General features: G+C 38.1%; 1 protein-coding gene across 13 annotated transcripts in view; it reads left to right on the top strand.

Annotated features, from left to right (window-relative positions):
• Positions 1 to 26,199, top strand: part of MARK3 (microtubule affinity regulating kinase 3) — a 145,187-nt gene that overhangs the window by 51,174 nt on the left and 67,814 nt on the right. For 12 of the 13 annotated variants that reach the window (XM_043982400.1, XM_043982402.1, XM_043982398.1 and 9 more), the window contains exons 3-4: positions 1,068 to 1,121; positions 21,100 to 21,148. In XM_043982400.1, coding sequence (XP_043838335.1) covers positions 1,068 to 1,121; positions 21,100 to 21,148 — 103 coding nt within the window. The remainder of the gene's footprint in view (positions 1 to 1,067; positions 1,122 to 21,099; positions 21,149 to 26,199) is intronic. The other variant, XM_043982411.1, reaches the window with a different exon arrangement.

Genomic DNA, 26,199 nt, shown 5'->3' with positions numbered 1-26,199 from the left:
AATTTGCATCTCTCTAATCAATAGTGATTTAGAGCATTTTTTCAAATGGGAATAGATAGCTTTGATTTCTTCATCAGAAAACTGCCTGTTCATATCCTTGACCATTTCTCAATTGGGGAATGACTTGGATTCTTATTTGATTTAGTTCCCTATATATTTTAGAAATGAGGCCTTTATCAGAATTACTGGCCATAAAAATTGTTTCCCAGCTTTCTGCCTCCCTTTCTTTTTTTTTTTTTTTTTGGTGAGGCAATTGGGGTTAAGTAACTTGCCCAGGGTCACACAGCTAGTAAGTGTTAAGTGTCTGAGGCCGGATTTGAACTTGGGTCCTCCTGAATCCAGGACCGGTGCTCTGTCCAATGCACCACCTCGCTGCCCCTCTGCCTCCCTTCTAATTTTGGATGCATTACTTCTGTTTGTACAAAACCTTTTTAATTTAATGTAATCAAAATCATCCATTTTGCATTTCGTAATATTCTCTATCTCTTGTTTGGTCATAAACTGTTCTCCTTTCCAAAGATCTGATAGGTATACTATTCCTTTCTCTCCTAATTTACCTATGGTATGACCTCTTATGTCTAAATCATGTATCCATTTTGACCTTATTTTAGTATAAGGTGTAAGATGTTGGTCTGTGCCTAATTTCTGCCATACTATCTTCCAGTTTTCTCAGCAGTTTTTGTCAAATACTGAGTTCCTATCCCAGAAGCTAGTGTCATTTGCTACTGTGTTTCCTGTGCCTATCCTATTCCATTGATCCTCCACTCTATTTCTTAGCCAGTACCAGATAGTTTTGATGACTGCCGCTTTATAGTAAAGCTCCAGGTTTGGTACCGCTAACCCACCTTCCTGTGAATTTTTTTTTCATTATTTCCCTGGATATTCTTGATTTTTTTGTTTTTCCAGATGAATTTTGTTATTATTTTTTCTAGCTCTGTAAAATAATTTTTAGGTGGTCTGGTATGGCACTGAATAAGTAAATTCTACCTAAATTAATTTACTTATTTAGTCTATGCTTTTTAAGCACAAATTCTTAAAATCCTTAATTTTTCTTTTTTCTCCAATAGGTTGCAATTAAAATAATTGACAAGACTCAGTTGAATCCAACAAGTCTTCAGAAGGTAAGGCCGTTTACCTTCTTGGGTAGATTATTGGGGGAAAGAAAATATGCTTTTTAGCCATCATTTTTTTCTCATCCTATTTCTTAAATTCTTATTTGTTTATTTCATAGTGTAATAACTTTTCTCCCTAAAATATTTTGGTAGTTTGAAATATCTGTATGAGAAATTCCTTAAAACTATTATAATATCAATCTTTTAAGAGTTGCTAAGGCCAATTATTTGGTAATTATTTGGTAGCCAGCTTTCTATGATGAACCTCAATAGCTGAGGTCCATATATTTTTTTTGTGTGGGGGGGGGAATGGGGGTTAAGTGACTTGCCCAGGGTCACACAGCCAGGAAGTGTCAAGTGTCTGAGGCCGGATTTGAACTCAGGAACTCCTGAATCCAGGGCAGGTGCTTTATCCACTGAGCCACCTAGCCGCCCCCTGAGGCCCATATTTGAAACTTATAAAACTGGTAGAACTTAGCAGAAGACCTATCCTTCAAGTACCAAAAGTCATCATCTCATCATGATTCATTATCAACGTAGAACTTTATTACAACTTCATTATTATTACTTTACATGAAGAAGCTTTGAAATGGAGATGATTCCATAAAAAGTGTCTTTCATGCTCTAAGTTGAAGCTTGAACCATAACCCTATAATTTAGAAAATATTTAAATCTACCAGAAATTTGAATAATGTTTATAGGCCACTTTTACTAAGAAAAGCAATAAAACCACAAAGAATAAAAATGAAGAGGCAGCATTGAACAGTGGAAAGGGTGTTGGCTTTAGAATCTGAGAACCTGGGTGCAAACCCTGGTTCTGCTGTCCATGACTATTGTACAAGTTGCTTACCATCTATGGGCCTTAGTTTCCTCATTAGCATTAGCATTACTCTGTTTAAGTTGTTGGATCATGTTCAAGGACAGAGTGGTAATGAATGAAAGTTAAGAGATCCTGTTCCTATTTTAATAATCCGGGTTATATGCTGCTGAACCAAAATGGTTTAGTGAGCAAAAGGTCAGTGCTTTTTTAAAAGTCTCATTGGTCTGCTTAGTGTTTTTGGCTTAGACATGTTGTTTTGCTAGTAGTTAGGTGTTGATATCTTTCATGTTACAGTAAAAATAATTAAGTAGCATTAAGAAAAAAGTTTGAAACAGTCCTCAATAGGTTTTTTTGTTAATACTTTGTGAGGGTTTTAAAATATTTGACATTCAAATACCTTTTCAGGGTCAAATAAAGGCTTTTTAGGAAAGGGGCAGCCTGAGTGTTTTGTTCATGTGTCGTTGTCTTGTCCTCTTCCCATATCATTTATTTGTTTGTTTGTTTGCTGTTATTCTTTCTTTTTGAATTGCAAATTTCTCTCCCTTCTGTCCCATCTCACAACCACTGAGAAGGCAAGCAATATAATATCAGTTATACATGTGAAATCATGTAAAACATTTCCATATTAGTGCTATTGAAAAAAAAAACAAGAAAAAAAATTGAGAAAATGATTACTTCAGTTTGCACTCAGTTCATCAGTTCTCCAGGTAGATAGTGTTTTTCCATCATGAGTCCTTTGGAATTGTTTTTGATTGTTTTATTTATGAGAGTAATCAGGTATTTCACAGTTGGTCATCATCAACATTGCTGTTACTATATAAAATGTTCTCCTGAATCTGCTAATTTCACTTTGCATCAATTCATATAGATCTTCCTATGTTTTTGTGAAACCACCACAAAAAGAGCTACAATAAATATTTTTGTACATATAGGTCCTTTTCCCTTTTTCTTTGAATTCTTTGCGATACAGATCTAGTGTATTGCTGGATCAGAAGGTATATTTTCCAGAATGGTTTAGACCAGTTCACTACTCCACTAGCAGTTCATTATCGTACCTATTTTTCCTTCATCCCTTCCTACATTTGTCATTTCTCATATGTGTGAGGTGGTACCTCAGAGTGTTTTAATTTCCCTTCCTCTGATAGTGATCTAGAATGTTTTTTCCATATGAGTATACATAGCTTTGATTTCTTCTTTTGAAAACTGCCTGTTTATTGGTTCTTTGACCATTTATCAATTAGAGAATGGCTCTTATTTTTGTAAGTTTCTATTCTGTTTCCCATTAAAAAAAATTTTTATATTACTGCATTGTCTGTGGTACCTTTTAGCAAAATGTAGTTTCACTCATTATTTCTGAATACTTCGTGGTCACCATCTGAATGGTTGGTTTAATGTGGAAAACTGGAAACATCCCATCCACACACATACACGGCTCCAAGCTAATTGGCTAGTAACTTTGATAGACGGTACCCACAAGCAAATGTCACTTCCTGATGCCAAGGAACTCACTGACTTTCCAAGCCACATGGCTTGCCCTCAGATGCCTTCTCATGGTGGAGCTTTCCTACAGTAACTCTCCAGCAGGTGGCATCACTCCAATTGTCACAGTCCCCTCTGTGCTTCAAGTGAAGAAACATAGTTTCCTCACGTGAAGCAATAACATTACAGATGTTTATGACTAAGTAAAGGAAATGAAAAGAGAGAAAAAGAAATTGAGCAACTCATTGACAAAGGCTAGAGGGGGTACTCCCCTTTCGTAAGTGGACATTATAAACAGTGTATACAATGTGGAAAGGAAAACCAGGAAAATGTCCATTTAAGTCTTTGGAAGTCTTTTATTGGATGATTCTTGGGATGTCCTCTGGGTATAGTCGTGGAATGGAAGTCTTTTCAGGGGTTGATGTGTGGATGCTGGTAATCAGCCAGGAAAATTTCCTACAAAATGGAGCTTAACAGAACTTTAAAATAGCTTTGTCAATAATTAAATCAAACAGTGAGAGTTTTAAAAAACATGTCTAAGGGAATTCAGAATCTTAGTTGTTACACGTGAAACATATAATAAAACAAAAATTGAAACATTCTCTAAAACTTAATATTACCCCCCTGCGGAGGGTAACTTGAGAAGACAATTGTGGTATTAATTTTTAAAAGAATTTTTATCTTTGTTCCATCACTTTTTGCATCATCTGCCTAATTATCCTCATGCCATTATGAGAAATTTAAAAATCTAATATAATTGGTAACAGATGTCAAGGCCAAATTCAACACTGTATTTATCATGACACCTGAGATAATTATGGGGGTTACTATAAAAGAACAGAGAAATGATGGGAGATGAGCATTCCCACACTTGACCAATATATACTGCCCATGCAATATGGCAGGCTTAAAATAGGTGGATGGTATATACATCCATGCCACTGAACATATTGTAGGAAACTGAGTCAGACTTAATCAGATGCATGGAATTGAGATGTCCATGGCATCAGGCATATAGGGGGGGGAATAGAAGCCAGATGTAGAATGAGATGGGTGGGATGAAAACTTCCAGCCATCTGTACAATATTGTGGGGAAAAATTAAACCAAGAGAAACCAACCTCAACGTTTGTCAATAGCTGTTCCCTTGGCCATACCTTGACTTCTTGCAACAGTTCCCTCATGTAACAGTTCAATATCTGCTCTTGCATGTATTCCTATTGTGATCGGATGGCATCCTGGCGAACTGGCATCTGATAACTAAGAATGAAGGCAATATCTTAAATGATAAGTTCTCATAATACAAGTCTCATATGGATTTAAAAATTAAAGATAATAATGATCACAAAAAATGTGAGTGTACCTTGACTCAGAATATAATATACAATTATACAATAATTTCAAATTAATACCCCCTTTTTTGCTAAGTATACAATTACTTTTGTGAAAAATCAGAACATATTTAAATACAAGTTAAAACACAGCACAATCTTAATAAGAATCTTTACAAAAATAAGCCCATGTTATTGAATTCAAACTGTAGTTGCAATAGCATAAAAAAGAAACTCTTATGTAACATTTAAACTGACTTTTAATTTAAAATTTTTTTAATATCTAAAATACCCAAATAGCATATTATTATATTATACAATATATCCCTTTTTTGGGCAATAATAAATTAGATTACATAAATGAAAAAGGGAAAACTTTTTCAAGTGTTCCATCTTTTTAAAAAATATGCTTATCAAAAATGATACTTCTAGAATTACTTTACACTTGCCATGGCAACCAGTTTGCCAGGGACATGCTTTATAGATTTTGATCAAATAATCAGTTGGGAAAGAACCAAACAATTTAGAATATGGGAACATAATACTCCCAGAATTAACATTGTATTATGAAATCAAAACCATCTTGCATAGTTTCAAAAATAGAGATAAATAAATACAAAAAAATACACTTAGAAGAACAAAAGACAATGAAATTCAAACTGGGGAAATCTAAATGAATATGAACTTAATGGTAATAAGAGTATTACAAAATATAAATTTGACCACATGACTATAAAAAACTTTTACAAATATCCCCCCCTTTAAAGTATAAAACACAATTCCAAAAGCATGAAAATCTCTATGAAAATAAACCCATACTGTTAATTTCAAAATGTAGATGTAATAGCATAGAAATCTTTATGTAACCTCTGAACTGACATTATTTCTCTTGGTGAATTTAGAACATTACTGATTCCAATATCTAAAATCCCCAATACTCCTATTAATACCTTGCTGCTTACTTGTACATTTCTGCAAAATATGCACCCCCTCCATGGCAAAAGAAGCGGAATCTTGAAATATGACGATGAGACTTGTCTTGTACATCTGTATTCAGCTTAAGTGTCTCTTGGTTGTTTTTTGTTGTTTTTGTTTTTATTTATTTTGTTTTCCAGTTGCATGTAAGGGTACTTATCAACATTCGTTTTCATAAGGTTTAGAGTTCCAAATTTTTCTCCCTCCCTCCCTTTCCTCCCCCCTCCACAAGATTGCAACCATTTTATATATGTACAATCCACAAGTGTTCTTTTTATCAGTTCTTTCTATAGGGCTGCATAGTAAGCTTTCTCATTAGTTCCTTGGGATTGTCTTGGATCATTGCACTGCTGAGTCATTCACAATTGCTTATTGCACGATACTGCTTGTCACTATGCACAATGTCCTCCCAGCTCTGCTCACTTCACTATACATCCATGTTCATTAGTCTTTCCGGGTTTTTCGGGGATCATACTGTTTGTCATTTCCTGTAGCACAGTGTCTCTTGTTTTTTAACCCCTTTATATTCTTTGTCGGTCCTTTCATAATACAAATGCTTTATAAGGTTACTAATAAGACAAAAGCAGATTAACAAAATTATAAACAAAATGAGCATATCTGGAATTTAAAGGGTTTTCTAAGGTTGGTTTCGGAGAACCACAGTAGGTCGAGTCAGAATCACAGCTTAGCTGGGGTAGGGCTAAGGCTGTTTGCTCTTCTAACAGTAGAAGCTGGAAACAGGTAGAGAAGGGTGCACATGTGCAAGATCAGGACCTGAGAAAGGTGAATTAGATCTCTTGACTTCCCTGGCAGGAGGATCAAGGGGCATGGCCATGGGAGGAGTAAGAGGTGGCACCAGAGGAGGGGGGGAGAGGGGGTCCTGAGAGGAGGGGGAAGGACCATCTCTCCTATGTGCTGTACAGCTGGGGAGAGACTAGGGCAATTTGAATCAGGCTTGGTTTCAAACTCAGGCCTGAGTTCTCCTTCTAGAGACCGGGTCATTGCCTCCGGGCATGCAAAAGAAGAGAAACACTTAGTGTTAGAATTTGGAAAAGCTGCCTTCTCCTGTGTAAATTCCTGTATAAGCTTGCTGGATTTCTTCCACAGGTCCCAATAAATTAAATCTTTGGGGGACTCAAAGTGCAAGATTGTTTGCAAATTTTTCAGTGTTAAGTAGTCAAAAGATCCATTCTCTAACCATTTGTTTTCCAGTAAGCTAGAATATTTTTTATGCCACATAAAACACAGTTTCATAAGCCTTGCTTTTGTCATGCCTGGCTGAATCAGTAGCTTGTAAGCGTGCTGCAATTATTTTGGGGGGGGGGTGCTCCTGAATGATGTAAAATGTACTATCTTCCCCCCCCTTTCTGTAATTCGCAAATTTCTTAGTGTTCTTAATTTCTATAGTATCATCAGTCCCCCCCCCCTTTTTTTTTTTTTTTAGTGAGGCAATTGGGGTTAAGGTGACTTGCCCAGGGTCACACAGCTAGCAAGTGTTAAGTGTCTGAGGTCGGATTTGAACTCAGGCACTCCTGAATCCAAGGCTGGCGCTCTATCCACTGCGCCATCTAGCTGCCCCAGTCCCCTTTTTGTAATTCAAAAATTTCCTCATGCTATCACAAAGAAAAGTAAGAATAAAAAATAAAAATAGGAATAGAACATTCAAATTCATGAGGACCGAACTTAAACACGAAGTCAATCTTGACCTGGTTGAAAAGCCAGAAGAGGCTTAGAACACTAAAACCCAGAAGTCCTTTGGTCCCACAGTCCCCAGTCCATTTTGTAAAGTAAAAGGGAGAGAAAATAGGAGGCTAAGAATATTTAAGAGTTAAAATAGGTACTTAACCTAGGTACTTAGCATTTAAAGAGACAGGCACATGCTGAAATAGGGAAAAAATTTCTTACCAAACTGGAAGATTAAGAAGATCAGATCGCAGGGTTCATCATCTCCTTATTGTGGTTTGCCATCTGAATACTTCATGGTCACCATTTGAATGGTTGGTTTCTGAAATGTGGCCATGCTGTCTAAAAATCTAATGAGTGGGTTGCTAATAAATTAGAAGCTTTAGCAAGAGTTTAGACTTTTAAGCATTTATTAAGGAGCATAAGAATTTGGTGAAGAGAAAGAGGTCTAGATGCCTACATCTATCTCAGGGAGCCAGCATTTCTAGCCCACTCCCCAGAAGGTCCTGGCCCAAAAGAGAGAAAAGAGCGAACCTCACCCCTTCTTCCTCCCAGAAGCCTCCTGTGAAAACTGGAAACATCCCATTCACATGCATACACAGCTCCAAGCTAATTGGCTGGTAACTTTGATAGACAGTACCCACAAGCAAATGTCACTTCCTGATGCCAAGGAACTGACCTTCCAAGCCACATGGCTTGCCCTCAGACACCTTCTCCTCATGACAGTTTTCCTACAGTAACTCTCCAGCAGGTGGTGTCACTCCAGTTGTCACATTTCCTTTAATTAGGTCTATTTTTGCTTGCTTTGTGTGAGATCATAAGTGACTTGCCCAGGGTCACACAGCTAGTAAGTGTCAAGTGTCTGAGGCCGGATTTGGACTCAGGTACGCCTGAATCCAGGGCCAGTGCTTTATCCACTGTACCACCTAGCTGCCCCACCTTTCTTTTTTTAATACAGATAAAGCATATTAAATTTTTCTCCAGCCCTTTATTTAAATTCTGTGTGTATGTCTTTCTCTTTCAAGTGTCTCTTCTAAATAACATATTGTTGGATTCTAGTTTCTAATCCATTCTGTGTGATTCTGTTTTATAGGTGAGCTCAGCCCATTCATATTCACAGTTATGATTACTGTGTATTTCCCCTCCATTCCATTTTCTTCCCCTCTTTGTCTCTTTATTCTGCCCTTCCTAGTCTGTTTGTTTTTAACCATTGTCTCCCTTAATCCTTTTATCATCCCTTCCCCCATCTTTTGTCCCCTTTCCTCCTGTTTCCCTGTTGAGTAAATTTTCTTTCTTTCTTTCATGTATTTGGTATTTTGTTTTTCTCCAATTACATGTAAAAACAATTTTTAACATTTATTTTTAAAACTTTTGAGTTCCAAATTCCCCCCTGTTCCCCATCTATTTAGAAGGCAAGCAGTTCTATATAGTTATACATGTGTAGTCATGCAAAACATTCCAAATTAGTCATGTTGTAAAAGAAAACATACACCAAAAAAAAAACAAGAAAAATAAAGAAAGTTTTAAAAGGTATGCTTCAATCTGTTCAGACACCATTAATTTTTTCTCTGGGTGATGGATAGCATTTTTCATTATAAGTCCTTTGGAGTTGTCTTGGATCATTGTATTGCAAAGAATAGCTAAGTCGGGGCAGCTAGGTGGCACAGTGGATAAAGCACCAGCCCTGGATTCAGGAGGACCTGAGTCAAGGACACTTGACATTCACTAGCTGTGTGGCCCTGAGCGAGTCACTTAACCCTCATTGCCCTGCAAAAACAAAACAAAACAGCTAAGTCATTTACAACTGATCATCTTACAGTATTGCTGTTACTTTGTACACAGTACATTTCACTTCACATCAGCTCATGTAAGTCTTTCCAGGTTTTTCTGAGAGCATCCTGCTTGTCATTTAATTATGTACCACAGTTGGTTCAGCCATTCCCCAATTGTTGAATAGCTCCTCAATTTCCAGTTCTTTGCCACCAGAAAAGAGCTGCTTAAATGGCAAATTATATTTCTGTATATAGTTTAAGTGTATGAGTGATGGAGGAAGCTAAAAGGGTTAGCAGACAACCTATCAATAGTAGCTATTAATGGTACCTAAAAGGGTTAACAGAGAAACTTACAGGTTTGTCCCTATCAACCCTCACCATCTACAGACAGTAACCAGGGACCATTAACCATTTACAGCCATTAATATTCCTAAATGACAGAACACCTAGAAACCAGATCTTAAGTAAAGAGATACCATCAACATAGAGACCCTCTGAAATAGACAAGTTTTAGCATGTCCTTGGGAACATGCGCAGAAAAGGCCAAATTTGGGGCAGCTAGATAGCGCAGTGGATAGAGCACCGGCCCTGGATTCAGGAGTACCTGAGTTCAAATCCAGCCCCAGACACTTACTAGCTGTGTGACCCTGGGCAAGTCACTTAACCCCAATTGCCCTGCCAAAAAAAAAAAAAGGCCAAATTTGTCCTTAAGTTCACCTTATAACATGTAAACCCCAAAAACATCTCCAAGGAAAAAGGTACCCAGCTTGGGGGTTGGCTTAAGCCTCCAGAAACTCTAAATTAGGATAGGTGGAGATTAGGATAATAAGGAAATAATCTTTTTTTTTTTCCTTACTATAAATATAACCATTTTCTTCTCCCAATTTGAAATACTTCCATGGTGGTCCCTGAGGTCACTCACAGTATTGCAATAAAACTTCGGAAACTGAGTCACTGAGTCTTGTAATTCTTTGGGACACCTCACGACCACCTTAATTCCATCCTACATCTTGTGTATATATTCTTCTCTCTGAAACAATTGTATACTCGACTTTGGTGGATAGGTTATTCTTGGTTGTAATCCTAGTTTCTTTGTCTTCTGGAATATCATATTCTAGCATCACCATCTTTTTCTGTCTGCTCATTTTGCCAGCTTGTTTCTTGACTTTTAACTCCTCTTTAAAGTGGGGCACTGCTTCCGGGGCACAGTGTCCCAAGCTTCAGGGGGTCCCAGGTAGTACGATTTAAGGAGAGGCAGGTTCACCACTTCATTGTTCTGTGCTCTGGTCTGCAGGAAACCACAGGCCTATTTGCTCTCTGATCCAGAAGAGAATTCAGTTTCACTATGGCTACCGGCTCTAGTGTGCCTGTGCCCCATCCCAACCTGGGCCGCTCCCCATGACTGTGAGCTATATCCGAACTCAGGCAACAGCACCAGCAGAGATCCCTGTAATCTCCCCCTGGCCAACTGCTGGAACCCCTCATTGCCCGTGGGCTGAGTTCCAGTAGCAGCTGTGGACACCAAGGCTCCTCTGCAGCACAGCCTGCCTGGGGCTGGATCTGCTTAACACAGCTGTGCTCCATTCTCCCCTGGTACAATAGATCGTTCCTGCTGACCTTCTAAGCTGTCTTTGGCTGGAAAATTATCTCACCCCATCTTTTTGTGGGTTCTGCTGCTCTAGCAGTTGTCTTATGGCATTATTTGGAGGCATTTGGGGGAAGTCAATGCCTTTTGTCTGACATCTTGGCTCTGCCCTGGAATAGCATATTCTAAGCCCTCAGTTCTTTTAATCTGGAAGATGCTAAATCTTATGTGATCCTGACTGTAGCTCTATAGTATTTGAATTATTTCTTTCTGGCTGCCTGAAGTATTTTCTTCTTTACCTGGGAGCTTTGCAATTTGGCCATAATATTCCTGGGAGTTTTTATTTTGGGGATCTCTTTCAGGAAGTGATCAGTGGATTCTTTTAATTTCTATTTTACCCTCTGGCTCTAAGATATTGGGACAGTTTTCCTCTATAATTTCTTGAAATGCTATTTTTTGTGTGATCCCAAACAAGTTACTTACTGGGCAAATCACTCAACTTCTGATTCTCTAAACAACTCTTTAAGATTATGTATCACGGGACAGCTAGGTGGCACAGTGGATAAAGCACTGGCCTTGGATTCTGGAGGAGCTGAGTTCAAATATGGCCTCAGACACTTGACAGTTACTAGCTGTGTGACCCTGGGCAAGTCATTTAACCCTCATTGCCCCACCACACAAAAAAAAATTTATGTATCACAACTACCTGGGAGGCAGCCCATGCATGACCTACTAGCTTCTGCTATTGTCAGGGAACTCCCACTGCCTCTTGAGACTGAGTCCCTAGGGAGGAAGACACAAGAAAATGTCTGAAGCTTGTAGCACTGCTGACAGGAACATCAAGATGTGAAAGAGCAAGAAGTTTATTGAGAGCCTGGAAGTACCCTGTGGCAATGGTACCAACATGATGTCGTTGATCATTCTTCCCAAAGACCAGATATCCTGGGTGCCAAAAATGTTAGCAGATGAGGTTTGAACTTCATCCAACATGAAATCTTTTGTAAAGCATTTTTCAGTTCTGGGACTCATAATATATGTACAGCAAAGAGTCCAACACTATAACAAAGTACTATCAAATAGTCTGGTTGTTTACTGTGGAACAAGTTTGACTAAGGAAAGAAAAAGAAAGTCAATATTGACTTCGAAGCTTTCATACCAATCAATATATATCATTGTATCTGTAACAACAAATGCCATATGGAGACTGTCTTACAACACTCTTGTCTTGTAAGGTTAGCAAATTTAGTTTTATTGTAATAGTTCCTAAAAGCAACTTTGGACCAATTTGAAAAAGAATTGCAGTTTTTCCTTTTAGTTATTGGTGAAATTGATTGCTCTTTCATTTAAAAAACAAAACATTTTTCTGTCACATAATGAGCAAAAATTCTTATTGTTGTAAAATGACAGGTGAATAGAGGTAAAGATCATACTGATTTAATTCTCATTTTGATTAGAGAAAATTTCAATTGCTGCATTTTGTGTCAACTCATTTACCTAGCATACTTAGCTTAGACTGCTAAGAGACTTGCCCAGGGTCACACAGCTAGTAAGTGTCAAGTGTCTGAGGCCGGTTTTGAACTCAGGTCTTCCTGAATCCAGGGCTGGTGCTCTATCCACTGTGCCACCAAACTGCCCCAGAATGCTCTTTTCTTTATGACTTTACCATTGATTTGTTATCCTGGGAAAACCTCCAAGGAGCTATTATATTTAAATGGATTAAGAGTCAAGTCATAGGGGGCAGCTAGATGGCACAGTGGATAAAGCACTGGCCCTGGATTCAGGAGGACCTGAGTTCAAATCCAGCCTCAGACACTTGACACGAGCTGTGTGACCCTGGGCAAGTCACTTAACCCTCACTGCCCTGCAAAAAAAAAAAAAAAGTCAAGTCATAGACTCATTTGAGGATTTCTCTGCAAACCCAGTTATTCCTCAGCTACATCTCTATGGAAAAATTAGTGTGAATCTAAAATGAGTTCTACTCCTGGTTGTCTTTGGATCATTGTGTACAACAGTATCTTGATTTTTAAAAAGATCCTCCAGTATATGATTTATTTAGGCTTCTAAATAATCAGAAGAAAACATTTGGCCATTTCGCTGCTTAAATATCTCCATCAGAAAATATGGAAAAATAGTAAAACTAACCTTCATTTTTTTTTAACCACTTAAAGCTTTTGAGGGGGGGGTGTTAAAAATGAACACCTAAAATTAGATTTGAGGGTCTAGGGATTTCAGGTTATACATGTTACCCTTGTCTCCTATTCTCACAGCCCAGTAATCTTTCATCTGCCATCTTAGTTGTCTGCTAACTTTACCCACCTGGAACATAGCCAGGAACCTGGAGTGAACCAGATCAACCTCTGAGCAGCCAAGATAGATGTGACAGATTCTCTATGAAAGTTCATGGACTTTACTCTTTGGGTAACTTCTAGGGACCTTTCTGAGCCCATTTGCTCTTTAAATACAGTTCTCACAGATTTTATTAATCTAGTTGCCACGCTTCCAATAAATTAGAAATGGGGGAAAGAGGTTGGTACAAGTAGGGATGCTGACAGTGGTCAGAAAAAGAAGACACAACTATTCAAAAAGCACAACATCCTGGGGTCATTTAGTGTAATTGCTATCCAGTATTTGGAAGTGATGGAGAAGGCTAAAAGGGGTTAACAGATAACCTAAGACTTGAGTTATCAACAGTAGCTAAAAGGGTTAACAGAGAAACTAAGCTTAGAGTTTTTATCAACTGTAACTTGAAGGTTTGAGTCCCTATCAACCACCACTATTGACAGAAGCCTAGGGAAGGTAACCAGGGACCATAAACCATTAATAGCCATTAATATTCCTAGATGACAAGACACCTAGAAACCAGATCTTAAAGTAAAGAGATATCATAAACAGAGAGGCCCTCTGGCTCTGACAGTTTAAGCATGTCTTTATGAACATGCATAGAAAGACCAAATGTGTCATTAGGTTCACCTTACGATGTTTAAACCCCCAAAACACACCCCTAGGGGAAAAGGTACCTGCCTTGGAGGATGTCTTGGGACCCCAGGAAGTTCAAAATAGGATGTGAACCTCCCACAAGGAGGAGATTACGATAATGAGGAAGTAATCTATTTTTCACACTATAAATATAACCATTTTTCCTCCCCTTATTCGAGATACCCTTCTCCTTGGTGGTCTCCCTGTGGCCTCACAGTATTTTAATAAAACTTGGGAATGCCTCATGATCAATTTAATCAATTAAATCCATCTCTACATCAGAATTACCTATTGTGTTCCCCTCTCTTTCAGTGTAAATATCCTTATTTCTTCACCTGATCTTCATCTGACTTGGACTCAAAGCCTTTTGCCACCATGTTTGCTCTCTCCTAGACATTTTCAGTATCTAAAGAGTACAAAATCAAAACCACAAAATTGAAAATGAAAAGGAGTAATTTTTATTAACATTCTTTTTTGGGGGGGGGTGAGGCAATTGAGGTTAAATGACTTGCCCAGGGTCACACAGCTAGTAAGTGTTAAGTGTCTGAGGCTGGATTTCAATTCCAGTCCTCCTGAATCCAGGGCCAGTGCAACATTCATTTTTATTGAGTTCCAGATTCTCTTCCTCCAGTCCATTGAGAAGGCAGGCAGTTTGATAGCCATTATACACATGGAGTCATACAGAACATGTTTTTATATTGAACATTATTGCATTCAGTATGCATGTGTCCGTATTCTGTATAGACCACTATTGTATATTGCAGCGTGTGCTACCCCCCACCCACAAGAAAAATATTAGGGGGGAAGCTTAAGTCAACAATCCTGCGTTTGTCATTTTTCTCTCTGAAAGTGGATAACATTTTTCATTGCAAGTCCTTTGGGATTTTTGTGGTTCATCGTATTAGAGTAGCTAAGTCTTTCACAGTATTGTTGTTACTGTGTACAGTGTACTCCTTGTTCTGCTCACTTCACTCTGCATTAATTCATTTAAGCCTCTCCCAGTTTTTCTGAAACCACCTCCTTTATCATTTCTTAAAGCACAGTAGTATTCTATCACAATCATCTACCATAACTTGTTCAATCATTTCCTAATTGATGGGCTAGCCCCTCAATTTCCAATTCTTTGCCACCACAAAAGAGCTACTATAAATATTTTTGTACATATAGATCCTTTTTCTTTTACTTTGATCTCTTTGTGATGCAGACCTAGTAGTGGTATTGCTGGATCAAAGGATATGCAGTTTTATAGCCCTTTGGGTATAGTTCCAAATAGTTCTACAGAATGGTTGGACCAGTTTACAACTCCACCAGTGGTGTATTACTGTATGTGTTTTTTCACATTACTTCTAGCATCTGTCATTTTCTGAAATGTATAATTCTTAATAAATGGAGAGAATATTTTAAAAATCAGAAACTGCCATTTTAAATTACATGACAACAAGCTGAACATTTACCAAAAAATAGATGAATATCTGCTCCCCCAAACTGTAAAAACTTTATATTATAAATACTTGTTGACCAGCTGATTTAATAATCTAACCTACCCATATACATAAGAATTTCTACAATAAAACAATTTTCAAAGTGTCACAGGGAAATTGGTTGGGGGTCCTTTGATATTTCTCTTTAAAGAATTATGCCCTCTCACACACAAATCCAGTTAGAATAAAATAATCTTTTATTAAGTGCAAGAGAAAGGAAATCTTGAGAGGAATCTCAAAGGGAGATAGTTCCAGAGATGTGGTTTTCTGATATACCTATTTCCTCGAACAGGAGAAAGGGCATAGCTTTTATAGATGGTAGATGGGGTGACTGGATTGGTGTCACCACCTGACAATGTAAAATTCCTTTTGGGGGTGGGGAAAGCTTGAGTGAGAGGACTTCTGGAGTTATCTCTGTCCCTAGTGCCTAATGGGTTTATATCTCTTCTCAAGGTGTGTTCATCCATTAGCTAGTGGGCCAGTGTCCCAACCCCATAACAAAAGAAATAAAAGATGACCTGAGTAAGTAGAAAATTCAAGGGTTTTGACTAGGGAGGCTAGGAAAAATTGTTACTCTATTAATGTAGAAATTTACTATTTTGCCAGTAAAAATACTAGGAGATGGGGAGGAATGTTTTTTAAGATAAGACAGAATAACTTATATTTTCCAAAAATCCGGAATAAATAAATAAATAGGAGGAAGTGAGGAAGGCCTGAGACTAATTTACAGGATAGGCAGGCATGGAATAGGTTGCAATCTGTGCCATTGTAGGAAAAACCCAAATTGAGAAGGTAAACATTTTGAATATTTTAAACTGTTTTAAATATTTTAAATGAACTGTTTGAATATTTTAATATATGATTAATTATCTTAAATGTTTCTCTAATGTTGAACCATCCTAGGTATCCTTGTATAAATCCAGTTGTTTACTGGATGCATTATTATAACTTCCTTGCAAAGATGTTTTCTGCATCCTTTTTGTGAGATTGAGCTATATTTTACCTGCTTGGTGTCACTTGCTTAGGTCAGGACCATATTTGTATTGAAAATGGAGTTGGTTAGAGTGCCTTCTATTTTTTTTTTTTAATTTTTAAATTTTTTTTAGTGAGGCAATTGGGGTTAAGTGACTTGCCCAGGGTCACACAGCTAGTAAGTGTTAAGCGTCTGAAGCCGAATTTGAACTCAGGTACTCCTGACTCCAGGGCCGGTGCTCTATCCACTGCGCCACCTAGCTGCCCCTATTTTAAAAAAATAATAATTTTGGTTATTGTTTGAATCTGGTCCAGGATTCCTCATACTCCTTCTCTTTCTCCCCCCTGCCCTTTTGGCAAATCATTTAAACTTGCTCAATTTCTTTGAGATTGGATTGTTATGCCATTAATTTCTTTTTCTGGCTTGATCAGTAGTCAGTGATTTGCTGATTTCGTTGGTCTTATAAAATGTTTATTAAAATTGTATTGATACCTTTTCTGAATATATCCCTCTCCCTCCTCTACTCAGTGAGCCATTTCTTGTTACAAAGAATAAAACCAAGCAGCAGAGAGAGGAAAAACCAGTTTAGCATAAACTTACCCTCAACCCACCAGTGTCTGACAGGGTATGAAATGCTCCATGCACAGTCTCCTACTTCTGCAAAGGGAGTGATACGTGTTTTTTCATTTCTTCAGGAATTTAAGTTTGGTTGTATTACATTTTCGTTGGTTTTGTTATTTGTTTTTAATGGTTCTCAAGTTTTACAAAAGCACTTATATAGTCTTTATTTTCAGATTTCTCTGTTCTCAAATTTTAAGACTATGTCTTTTTTAATCCTTAGAAACCAGGTAAACTAGGCCTAGCCTTACCAGTTGCTCTAATTAATAGTGATAGATACTTCTTAATGGCATGTATACCACCAAACCCTCAGATTATCATTTATCTGCAATCGTTTTCCAGACCTAATAAGTTGTTGACTTGAGAATGATGGAAAGGCCACTTCTGCACAGTTCTCAGCCGCCGCCGCAGCTGCCCCACCCCCCCTTTTTTTTTTGGCAGGGCAATGAGGGTTAAGTGACTTGCCCAGGGTCACACAGCTAGTAAGTGTCAAGTATCTGAGCCCAGATTTGAACTCAGGTCCTCCTGAATCCAGGGCTGGTGCTTTATCCACTGCACCACCTAGCTGCCCCTCTCAGCCCCTTTTAAAGTTAGTCTATTTCATTCTTCTCCAATCTATTTTATATGAAGTAGTAAATATTTATTAAGCCTTTCTCTGTGTGAGGTATAGTGCTAAACACTGGAGATAGAGAAAAAAAGAAGAATCCCACCCCCAAGGAGGTAAATGGGTAGTAATTGATTATTTCTTTTCTTTTTCATTTCTTTTCTGGGCTATGGGGGGTTAAGTGACTTGCCCAGGGTCACACAGCTAGTAAATGTCAAGTGTCTGAGGCCAGATTTGAACTCAGGTACTCCTGAATCCAGAGCCCATGCTTTATCCACTGCGCCACCTAGCTGCCCCAGTAATTGATTATTTCTTTTTTTTTTTTTTTTTAGTGAGGCAATTGGGGTTAAGTGACTTGCCCAGGGTCACACAGCTAGTAAGTGTAAAGTGTCTGAGGCCGGATTTGAACTCAGGTACTCCTGGCTCCAGGGCCGGTGCTCTATCCACTGCGCCACATAGCTGCCCCAGTAATTGATTATTTCAAGGGAGAGAGAGCACCAAGAAATAGAACAGATTTTTAGCTTGGCAGGGATCTATGAATTTGTTTTTTGAAGCACTGTTTTGATAATGATATTTCATTATAGCTGATTTCCTTGGTAAATCTATATGTTACTCATTCAGAAACATTATTCTGAGAAAGGTTTGTTGTTTAAATAGCTTTTTTTTTTTTTAAGTGAGTCAATTGGGGTTAAGTTTTTTTTAAGTGAGTCAATTGGGTAGTTTAAGTGAGTCAATGGGGGTTAAGTAACTTGCCCAGGGTCACACAGCTAGTAAGTGTAAAGTGTCTGAGGCTGGATTTGAACTCAGGTATTCCTGAATCCAGGGCCAGTGCTTTATCCACTGCGCCACCTAGCTGCCCCGTTTAAATAGCTGTTGTTAAAAATTGGGCCTAGGGGCGGCTAGGTGGCGCAGTGGATAGAGCACCGGCCCTGGAGTCAGGAGTACCTGAGTTCAAATCTGGCCTCAGACACTTAACACTTACTTACTAGCTGTGTGACCTTGGGCAAGTCACTTAACCCCAATTGCCTTACTTAAAAAAAAATAATAATAAAAAATTAAAAAAAAAAATTGGGCCTAGTAAGTTCTCCTCCTTGCTTTTCCTAATCCTTGAAGATTGTAGGGGAAAAAACCATTTTAGTCATTTACAGTGGTGTCTGACTCTTCATGACCCTGTTTGGGGTTTTCTTGGCAGAGATACTGGAGTGGTTGGCAATTTCCTTCTCCAGCTCATTTTACAGATGAAGAAACTGAGGGAAACAGGGTTAAGTGACTTGCCACATAGCTAGTAAGTATCCAAGGCTAAATTTCAATTCACAAAGAGGAGTCTTCCTCACTCCGGGCCTGGCACTTTATGAATTGCACCATCTAGCTTCTCAATTTGCATTGTCCTGTATCAGGGAAGCATATTGTTTAGGCTAATTGACATATTAACAGATTTCTTTACCATTATGTTTGCTAAAGATACTTCACAGTCCTATTATAGGCCACTTTTAAGGCAAACGTGAAATAGGATATGTTTAATTTAGAAAGATCATTTTGAGACCTCTGTGGAAGGTGTTTTGGAGAAGGGAAGAGTCGAGAAGTCAGGAGCCCACTTAGGAGTCATGAGTTCTGTTTTGGATGTTTGAATTTGCCTATTGGACATCTAGTTGGAAATGACAAGCAGTTAATGGTATAAGACTGAAGTTTAACCTATGATTTTATAACGTTTGGCTCCTCTAATACTCTTAGTCAATTCTTTAATAGTAGTTTTTACTTGTTCCAACTTTATTGTTGTGTTTGAGGGCAAGGACCACATCTTGCAGACTTGCATGGGAAGGGGGTGTTGTCTATAAGTATGTTTATACTTTTTGAAACAATAAGTCATGGGAAAATAGGTGATGGTGGGGTCCTTAGGTATTCTTTTGTAAAGAATTACACTCTTGAGGCAGCTAGGTGGTGCAGTGGATAGAGCACCGGCCCTGGATTCAGGAGGACCTGAGTTCAAATCTGATTCAGACACTTGACATTTACTAGCTGTGTGACCCTGGGCAAGTCACTTAACCCCCATTTCCCTGCAAAAAACCAAAACAAACCAAAAAAAAAGAATTGCACTCTTGTACAAAGTCCAATTAGAATAAAATGGTCTAGTAAATAAATGAACAAAAAAAAAAGAATAAAATGGTTTTTTATTTGGGTGCTGGAGAAAGTGGCCAAGGGGGGAAGATTTCCCTCTTGGGGAGGAGATGGCTTGGAGACATCTTTCTCACCAAATGGAAGAAAGGCCAAAGGTTTTATAGAGGATAGATGGGGTGACTACCTGACAATGGAAAGTTCCTTTTGGGGGTTGGGTGGGAAAAGATTCCTGAGAGTTAGGGGAATTTTTCTTTTGGGATGATAGTCCTAGCCTCTGCAGTTATCTCTGTCTCCTGGCTCAGGTAGTAGCCATGCCTGATTGACTTTCCTGCTATCCAAATCAAATTGTAACTCCCTATTGTATAGGCAGCTTTGGAATGGCTCTCTGCCTATATGGTATGGAACCCACACTGCTCTCTCATGCGCTCAAGCACTTGTGTTTTCTCTCTTTCTCTCCCCCTCCCCCCCTCCTTTTTTCCTCCCCCCTTTCCTCTCTCCCTCTTCCCCTCTCTTTCTCCCTCTCTCTCTCATGAGTGTAGGGAGACTATTTACTTCATTTAGCATAGCATAATTAGTCCTTCCTACCTCTGGACATGTCTAGAAATATTCAGGGATTCAGCTCTGGTGATAATGATAAAATATATAGTGGGTTTGGTTTTGTTGTTTTTTAAAATGTGAGCAAGTGTCTCTTAGAAACTGGCCTGCAACCTCACCAAAAACACCTCTTCTTAGTAGGTAAAGAAAAGATATACATAGAAATGGATTTGTTATAGTTTAAATATATATCTCTCATTCTGTGGGGTTTTTTTTTTGTTTTTGGTTTGTTTTGTTTGGTTTTTAGTGAGGCAATTGGGGCTAAGTGACTTGCACAGGGTCACACAGCTAGTAAGTGTTAAGTGTCTGAGGCCGGATTTGAACTCAGGTACTCCTGACTCCAGGGCCAGTGCTCTATCCACTGCGCCACCTAGCTGCCCTTTCTCATTATGTGTTGAAAAGGTGTTTCTACACGAAATCATATTTTAAGTCACAGGCAAGTTTGAAGTTTAAAAGAATACTAGTATGGTTTGTTTTGTGAAGCCACATCTCCCATTACTGTTGTTTTCTAGTCTGGATTCTGGTGATTTTTTAAACATCTTTAATTTGTTTTGAGATTCAAGATCTGACATAGGTAAAACTCAATTTAACTGTAGCACTACTTAACTCAATCTAAATAGTCAATACTTGAATATGTAAAACGAATTTGGTCTGACACTTTTCATTTTGAAGATTTCAATACTGTTAGCCCAATATCAAGATGAAATCAGAAATGTGGTTTGTTCCTCTATGTTCCTCTATGACCCTAGACTTTTTGTGATAGCAAATTAAGATATATGCTAATGCTATCCCTATTTCATAAGTTAGTCATAGGCAAGAAACACTAAACATTTGAAATTAAGAGAGTATTCCCTCTCTGGGAAAGGAATGTGTATGTGTTCGTTTTTGCCTATGGAATTTTGTACTGCACCAGTGGGATAGCCTGTTTAGTAAATTTTATGTATTTCATTTTCTTTTCTTTGTTTTTTTCTTTTTTTTTTTAGCTCTTCAGAGAAGTAAGAATAATGAAGATTTTAAACCATCCAAACATAGGTACTTTTGTTTTATTTTAAATGCTTATTGAATCAAATGCATTCTGAAAAAAGCATATCTTAAAGTTGGATGTCTCTTCCAAGAAAAGTGGCCCTTATATGATTATATTTTCTTAAAATGTGAAATTGTTATGACTTTGATTTTCTAGAACTACACATAAGAGAGCATGTATGACCTGTTTCTTAAGTCCACAGAGTTCTTGCCCTGACATAGTGAACTATTAGGTGCTTGTCAATTTAATATTGAAATGCTCTAGTTTTGTATATGGCATAATATTTTAAATAAGATACTTATGTACCAAATTTGTCACTCTTGGAGAACTTTTACCCAAACCATTAATTCTTATAAATTGATGGAGAGAAAAGAAACATGGAAATGGAAATTTGTTATAGATTATAAATGTATCTTCCTTCATTCAAGAAACATGTTCCTAAAAAGTTGCTTGTATATCAATCCATGTTTTAAGTCATTAAGGGAATTTGCAATTTAAAGTATGTTAGTGTGACTCCTTTTGTGAAGCAATCATTCCTACTTTTTAATTTTTGTAAACCTGATTTTCATGTGTCATATTTCAAATAGGATTATGCACACATAGAAAGTAAACAGGAGGTTAAAAGATAGCATGGGATCAAGTAGCTACCATTTTCAAGTATTTTACTACTTGGACTTTTTCAGTACTTGAAAAAAAGTATAATAATTGAACATAGAACAAAAATTAGGATTTCTTTTTCTGAAACGTGGAAAATGATTTTTTTTCGTCCATAAGAATGGTCATTCCAGAATTAACATGGGTAAGTTCCACTTTACAAGAAGACTGGCTGCCATAGTCTGTTAAGGTATGGAAAAGTTCAATCTGCATCAATGGAAGTACATACAACTTCTGGTTATACACATGGGTGCAAATGATACTGCCAGAAGGAATCTAGAAAGCATTACTAAGGATTATAAAGTTTTAGGCAAGAAACTGAAGATTTTTAATGGCTCAGGAGCATTCTCACTGCTTCTGAATGAAGACAAATAAATATAAGAGGGGAAAAAAGGCACATTTGGGAACTAAACAGCTGGTTAGTGAAATTGTGTCTAAAATATGATTTGAATTTTGGGACTCTATGTTAAAATACAAAAAGAATGGTACCTGGGCTATAAGCCAAAGGCTGATAAAATGTTTTTGCCTAGAGTCTAGCAAATCTAGTCAACAGAGCTTCCCTTTGGGAGGGGGAGAGAGAAGAGTGCTATGTATTTCAGGAGGTTTTGATAGTATAGAGACTAGCTCCAAATCAGTAGTAATAATGCCTAGAAAGCCATGTCCAAGAAAGGAACCCACAGGAAATTCGTGGCTTTAGATGACTACACAAAATTGACAAAGTTTATTTAACAGCAAGACGAACTCAAGATCCTAAAGCAAAAAGCCATGCACATTTTACTTTGGTAGATCAGACAAAGATTTGGCAGGATAAGACTTACTCTTGTGATATGGCTCTGGAAGATTCTTTCTTATTTGGAAGCAACTAACTAGGTAAAAGGGAGGAGGTCGGTAGAATTGTATATCAAGGGGGGCAGCTAGATAGCACAGTGGTAAAGCACCGGCCCTGGATTCAGGAGTACCTGAGTTCAAATCCGGCCTCAGACACTTGACACTTACTAGCTGTGTGACCCTGGGCAAGTCACTTAACCCTCATTGCCCTGCAAAAAACAAAAAACAAACAAACAAAAAAGAATTGTATATCAAGAAGATTTATTCATATGTGGAAATAGAGGAATCTGATGGGGGAAAACATACTGGAAAATATTAGAGTGAAGGTTAATAGAAGGATTAAAATGAATCAGTCTTATATCTAAAAATAATACGCACCATCAAAACAGAAGAAAGAGATGAATTCTGGAAGCAGATCACAAGCCTAACATGGAGACATGAATAGAAATTATGGAGGAATTAAATTATCTAGATGTTTATTGGAACTCTCTTGTAAAAGTAGAGCAATTGATTTGGGGGCAGGGGGGCAATGAAAGTTAAGTGACTTGGCATGGGTCACACAGCTAGTAAGTGTGTCAAAGTGTCGGAGGCTGGATTTGAACTCAGGTCTTCCTGAATCCAGGGCTGGTGCTTTATCCACTGTGCTACCTAGCTGCCCCTGTAATTGATTGGGGGAGGGGGGGCCTGGGCAATTGGGGTTAAGTGACTTGCCCAGGGTCACACAGCTAGTAAGTATTAAGTGTCTGTGGTCGGATTTGAACTCAGGTTCTCCTGAATCCAGGGCCGGTGCTCTATCCACTGTGCCACCTAGCTGCCCCCTCGTAATTGATTTCTTAATGATAATTTAATTCTATAAAAATGGAAGGAATCAACAAAGAGAACTATAATTCTGAACCTGATTCTGCATAGGAGGAACTAGCTGGTAAAGAGAAGGGATACTAGCTTTGAAAGGACATGGCTATTCTATCTTAGAATTTGTTTTGGTGAAGAGGAAGGCTGATCATAATCTGATGTACATCATAGACTGTGGGAATGCAGATTTCAAAAGATTCACAGAAAGGATGATAGAATCTCATGGACTAACATTCTACATCAGAGTCATTCCCGCTGAGTTTTAATTTTCCTGAATAAAATTTGTCTGACAACAAAAACCAATTCTGATAAGTTGGACTGTGGGAAGTTCTTTGAAGATAAAATGTGTAAACAGAGAGAGAACTTATAGATACATATAGCAAATGGAAGTAAAGTCGGGTAATAAGCATAAATAGAAGAGAATAGCCTCTATAACTATAATGACCAAGCTCAGCAGAGGTTGGGGGAGAAATATGTGTTCAGGGCTTTGCTATGAGTCTTGATAGGGTAGGTTAGCTTTGGTGAATTGATTTTTTTTTTCTTTTTAATTCTTTGCAATAGATGATGGGTCAGAGGGGATTGGAGGGGAAAGGGATATATTTTGAAATAAAAATGATAAGAAAATAACATACACAGATTTTAGAAAGAAAAATAAAACAAAGGTAGCATTGCCCTATGGGAATGTTAAGGATGACAGAAAGATTGTTGGTTTTTATTTTGAACTATGTAGAGAAAAAGATCAAAGAAGGAATGGGACTATATTACTCAGGATGATATAAAGACAGTAGATGATGGTGATCAGGCAGAAGTATGCAACTCTTGTTTTCTTCCATTTGATCCATCAAGGAAACTTACTTAAGAACTGGAAAGAACTGAAAAATGATTAAGGGGAACTTGAGAATCAAAATAACTATGGAGATAACACCTAGCCAGCCTTGATAAGTTCATGTTGCCAGTCCCTGATAGACTCTAGATCCCAGGTGAATTGGTGAATGTAATTGCTGAGCCATTTGTGATCTTTGAAAGCTTGCATAAATGACAACATAAATTACTTTAAATACTTCCCTATTTATTGTTGAATAATAATAACTAATATTTATATAGTGTTTTAAGATTTACCAAGCACTTCACATATCTCACTTGATCCTTACAACAACTCTGTGAAGTAGCTTCTATTATTATTTTCCCCATTTTTCAGATGAGGAATCTGAGGCTGACAGAGGTTAAGTGAAGACTTGTCCAGGGTCATACAGCTAGTAAGTGTCCGAGACAAGATTTGAACTCAGGTCTACCTGAATTCAAGTCCATCCAAACTGGATAGCAGGTTGGCTTAAATTAGATTTCAAATTCCATCTTATACCATATACCATAATGAACACTTGAGTCCTTAAGGTTACACTACAAAAAAATTAGAAGAGAAGATTGGGTATTTGTAGCTGTTAGTCATAAAGTCAGTAAACATATTAAGTACCTACTATGTGCTAGGCACTGTGGTAAGTGCTAGAGATCTAAAGAAAGGCAAAAAAGAGTCCTCTTAAGGAGCTGACAGTCTAATTGAGGAGACAATCTGAAAACAGCTATGTACAGACAAGATCTATAGAGGATAAATAGTAGATAACCAGTATAGGAGAGGCACTAGCATTAAGAGGGAACCAGGTAAGGCTTCTTGTAGAAGATGAGATTTTAGCTGGGACTTGAAGGAAGCCAGGGAGCAGAGATGAGAAGGGCGAGCATTCCAAGCATGAAAGACAACTGTTGAAAATGCCCATGGGGCAGCTAGGTGGCACAGTGCATAGAGCACCGACCCTGGAGTCAGGAGTACCTGAGTTCAAATCTGGCCTCAGACACTTAACACTTACTAGCTGTGTGACCCTTGGCAAGTCACTTAACCCCAGTTGCCTCGCTAAAAAAAAAAAGAAAGAAAAAGAAAATGCCCAGAGTTGGGAGATAGATAGAATGTCTTTTATGCTGACCAGCCAGAAGGCCAGTGTCACTGGATCTCAGACAGAATATGTCTTGGGTTTAAGATGGAAGAAGATGGACAGCTATGGGCAGGGAAAGGGCTTTCAGTACCTTTGAAACAGGGTTTTGTATTTCATCTTAGAGATGATAGGGCCCACTGGAATTTCGTGAGTAGTTCGGGTTGACATGCTGAGACTTGGGCTTTTGGAACATCAGTTAGGCAAGTGAGTGGAAGATAGACTAGAGTAGGGAAAGGTTTGTGGCAGGGAGTCCCACTAGCAGGCTACTGCAGCAGTCCAAGTGCAAGATGATAGGGCTCGTACCAGCCTGGTAGCAGTGTCTGTCAAAGAAACAAAGGCAGAGTATTTGAGAGATTTTAGGAGAGTAAAACTGATAGTATTTGCCACTACTTTGGGTGTAATGGGGAGGAGGGGTTGTGAGAGTGAGGGATTGAGGCTGGCACCTAGATTGTGAATTTGGGTGACTGGAAGGATGGTAGTAATAACAAATTTAGGAAACAGTAATAGGAAAGTTAGGAAGAGAGTGGTGTTTGAGGAAGAGATGATGAGTTCAGTTGGGGAGATGTTGAGGTTAAAATGTCTGTAAGACATACAGTTAGAGATATTTAGTAGACAAGACTGGAGATTAGGAAAAAATTAGGATTTAGGATTTGGGACACATCATCATAGCAATGATAATTGAATGCAAGGGAGCTTAGGGGGATTACTAAATGAAATAGTATAAAGGGAGAAGACAGGTGGGA

This window comes from Dromiciops gliroides, chromosome 2 (genome assembly GCF_019393635.1).
Source record: "Dromiciops gliroides isolate mDroGli1 chromosome 2, mDroGli1.pri, whole genome shotgun sequence".
Lineage (NCBI taxonomy): Eukaryota > Metazoa > Chordata > Mammalia > Microbiotheria > Microbiotheriidae > Dromiciops > Dromiciops gliroides.
This window is presented reverse-complemented; position numbering and strand designations above follow the sequence as displayed.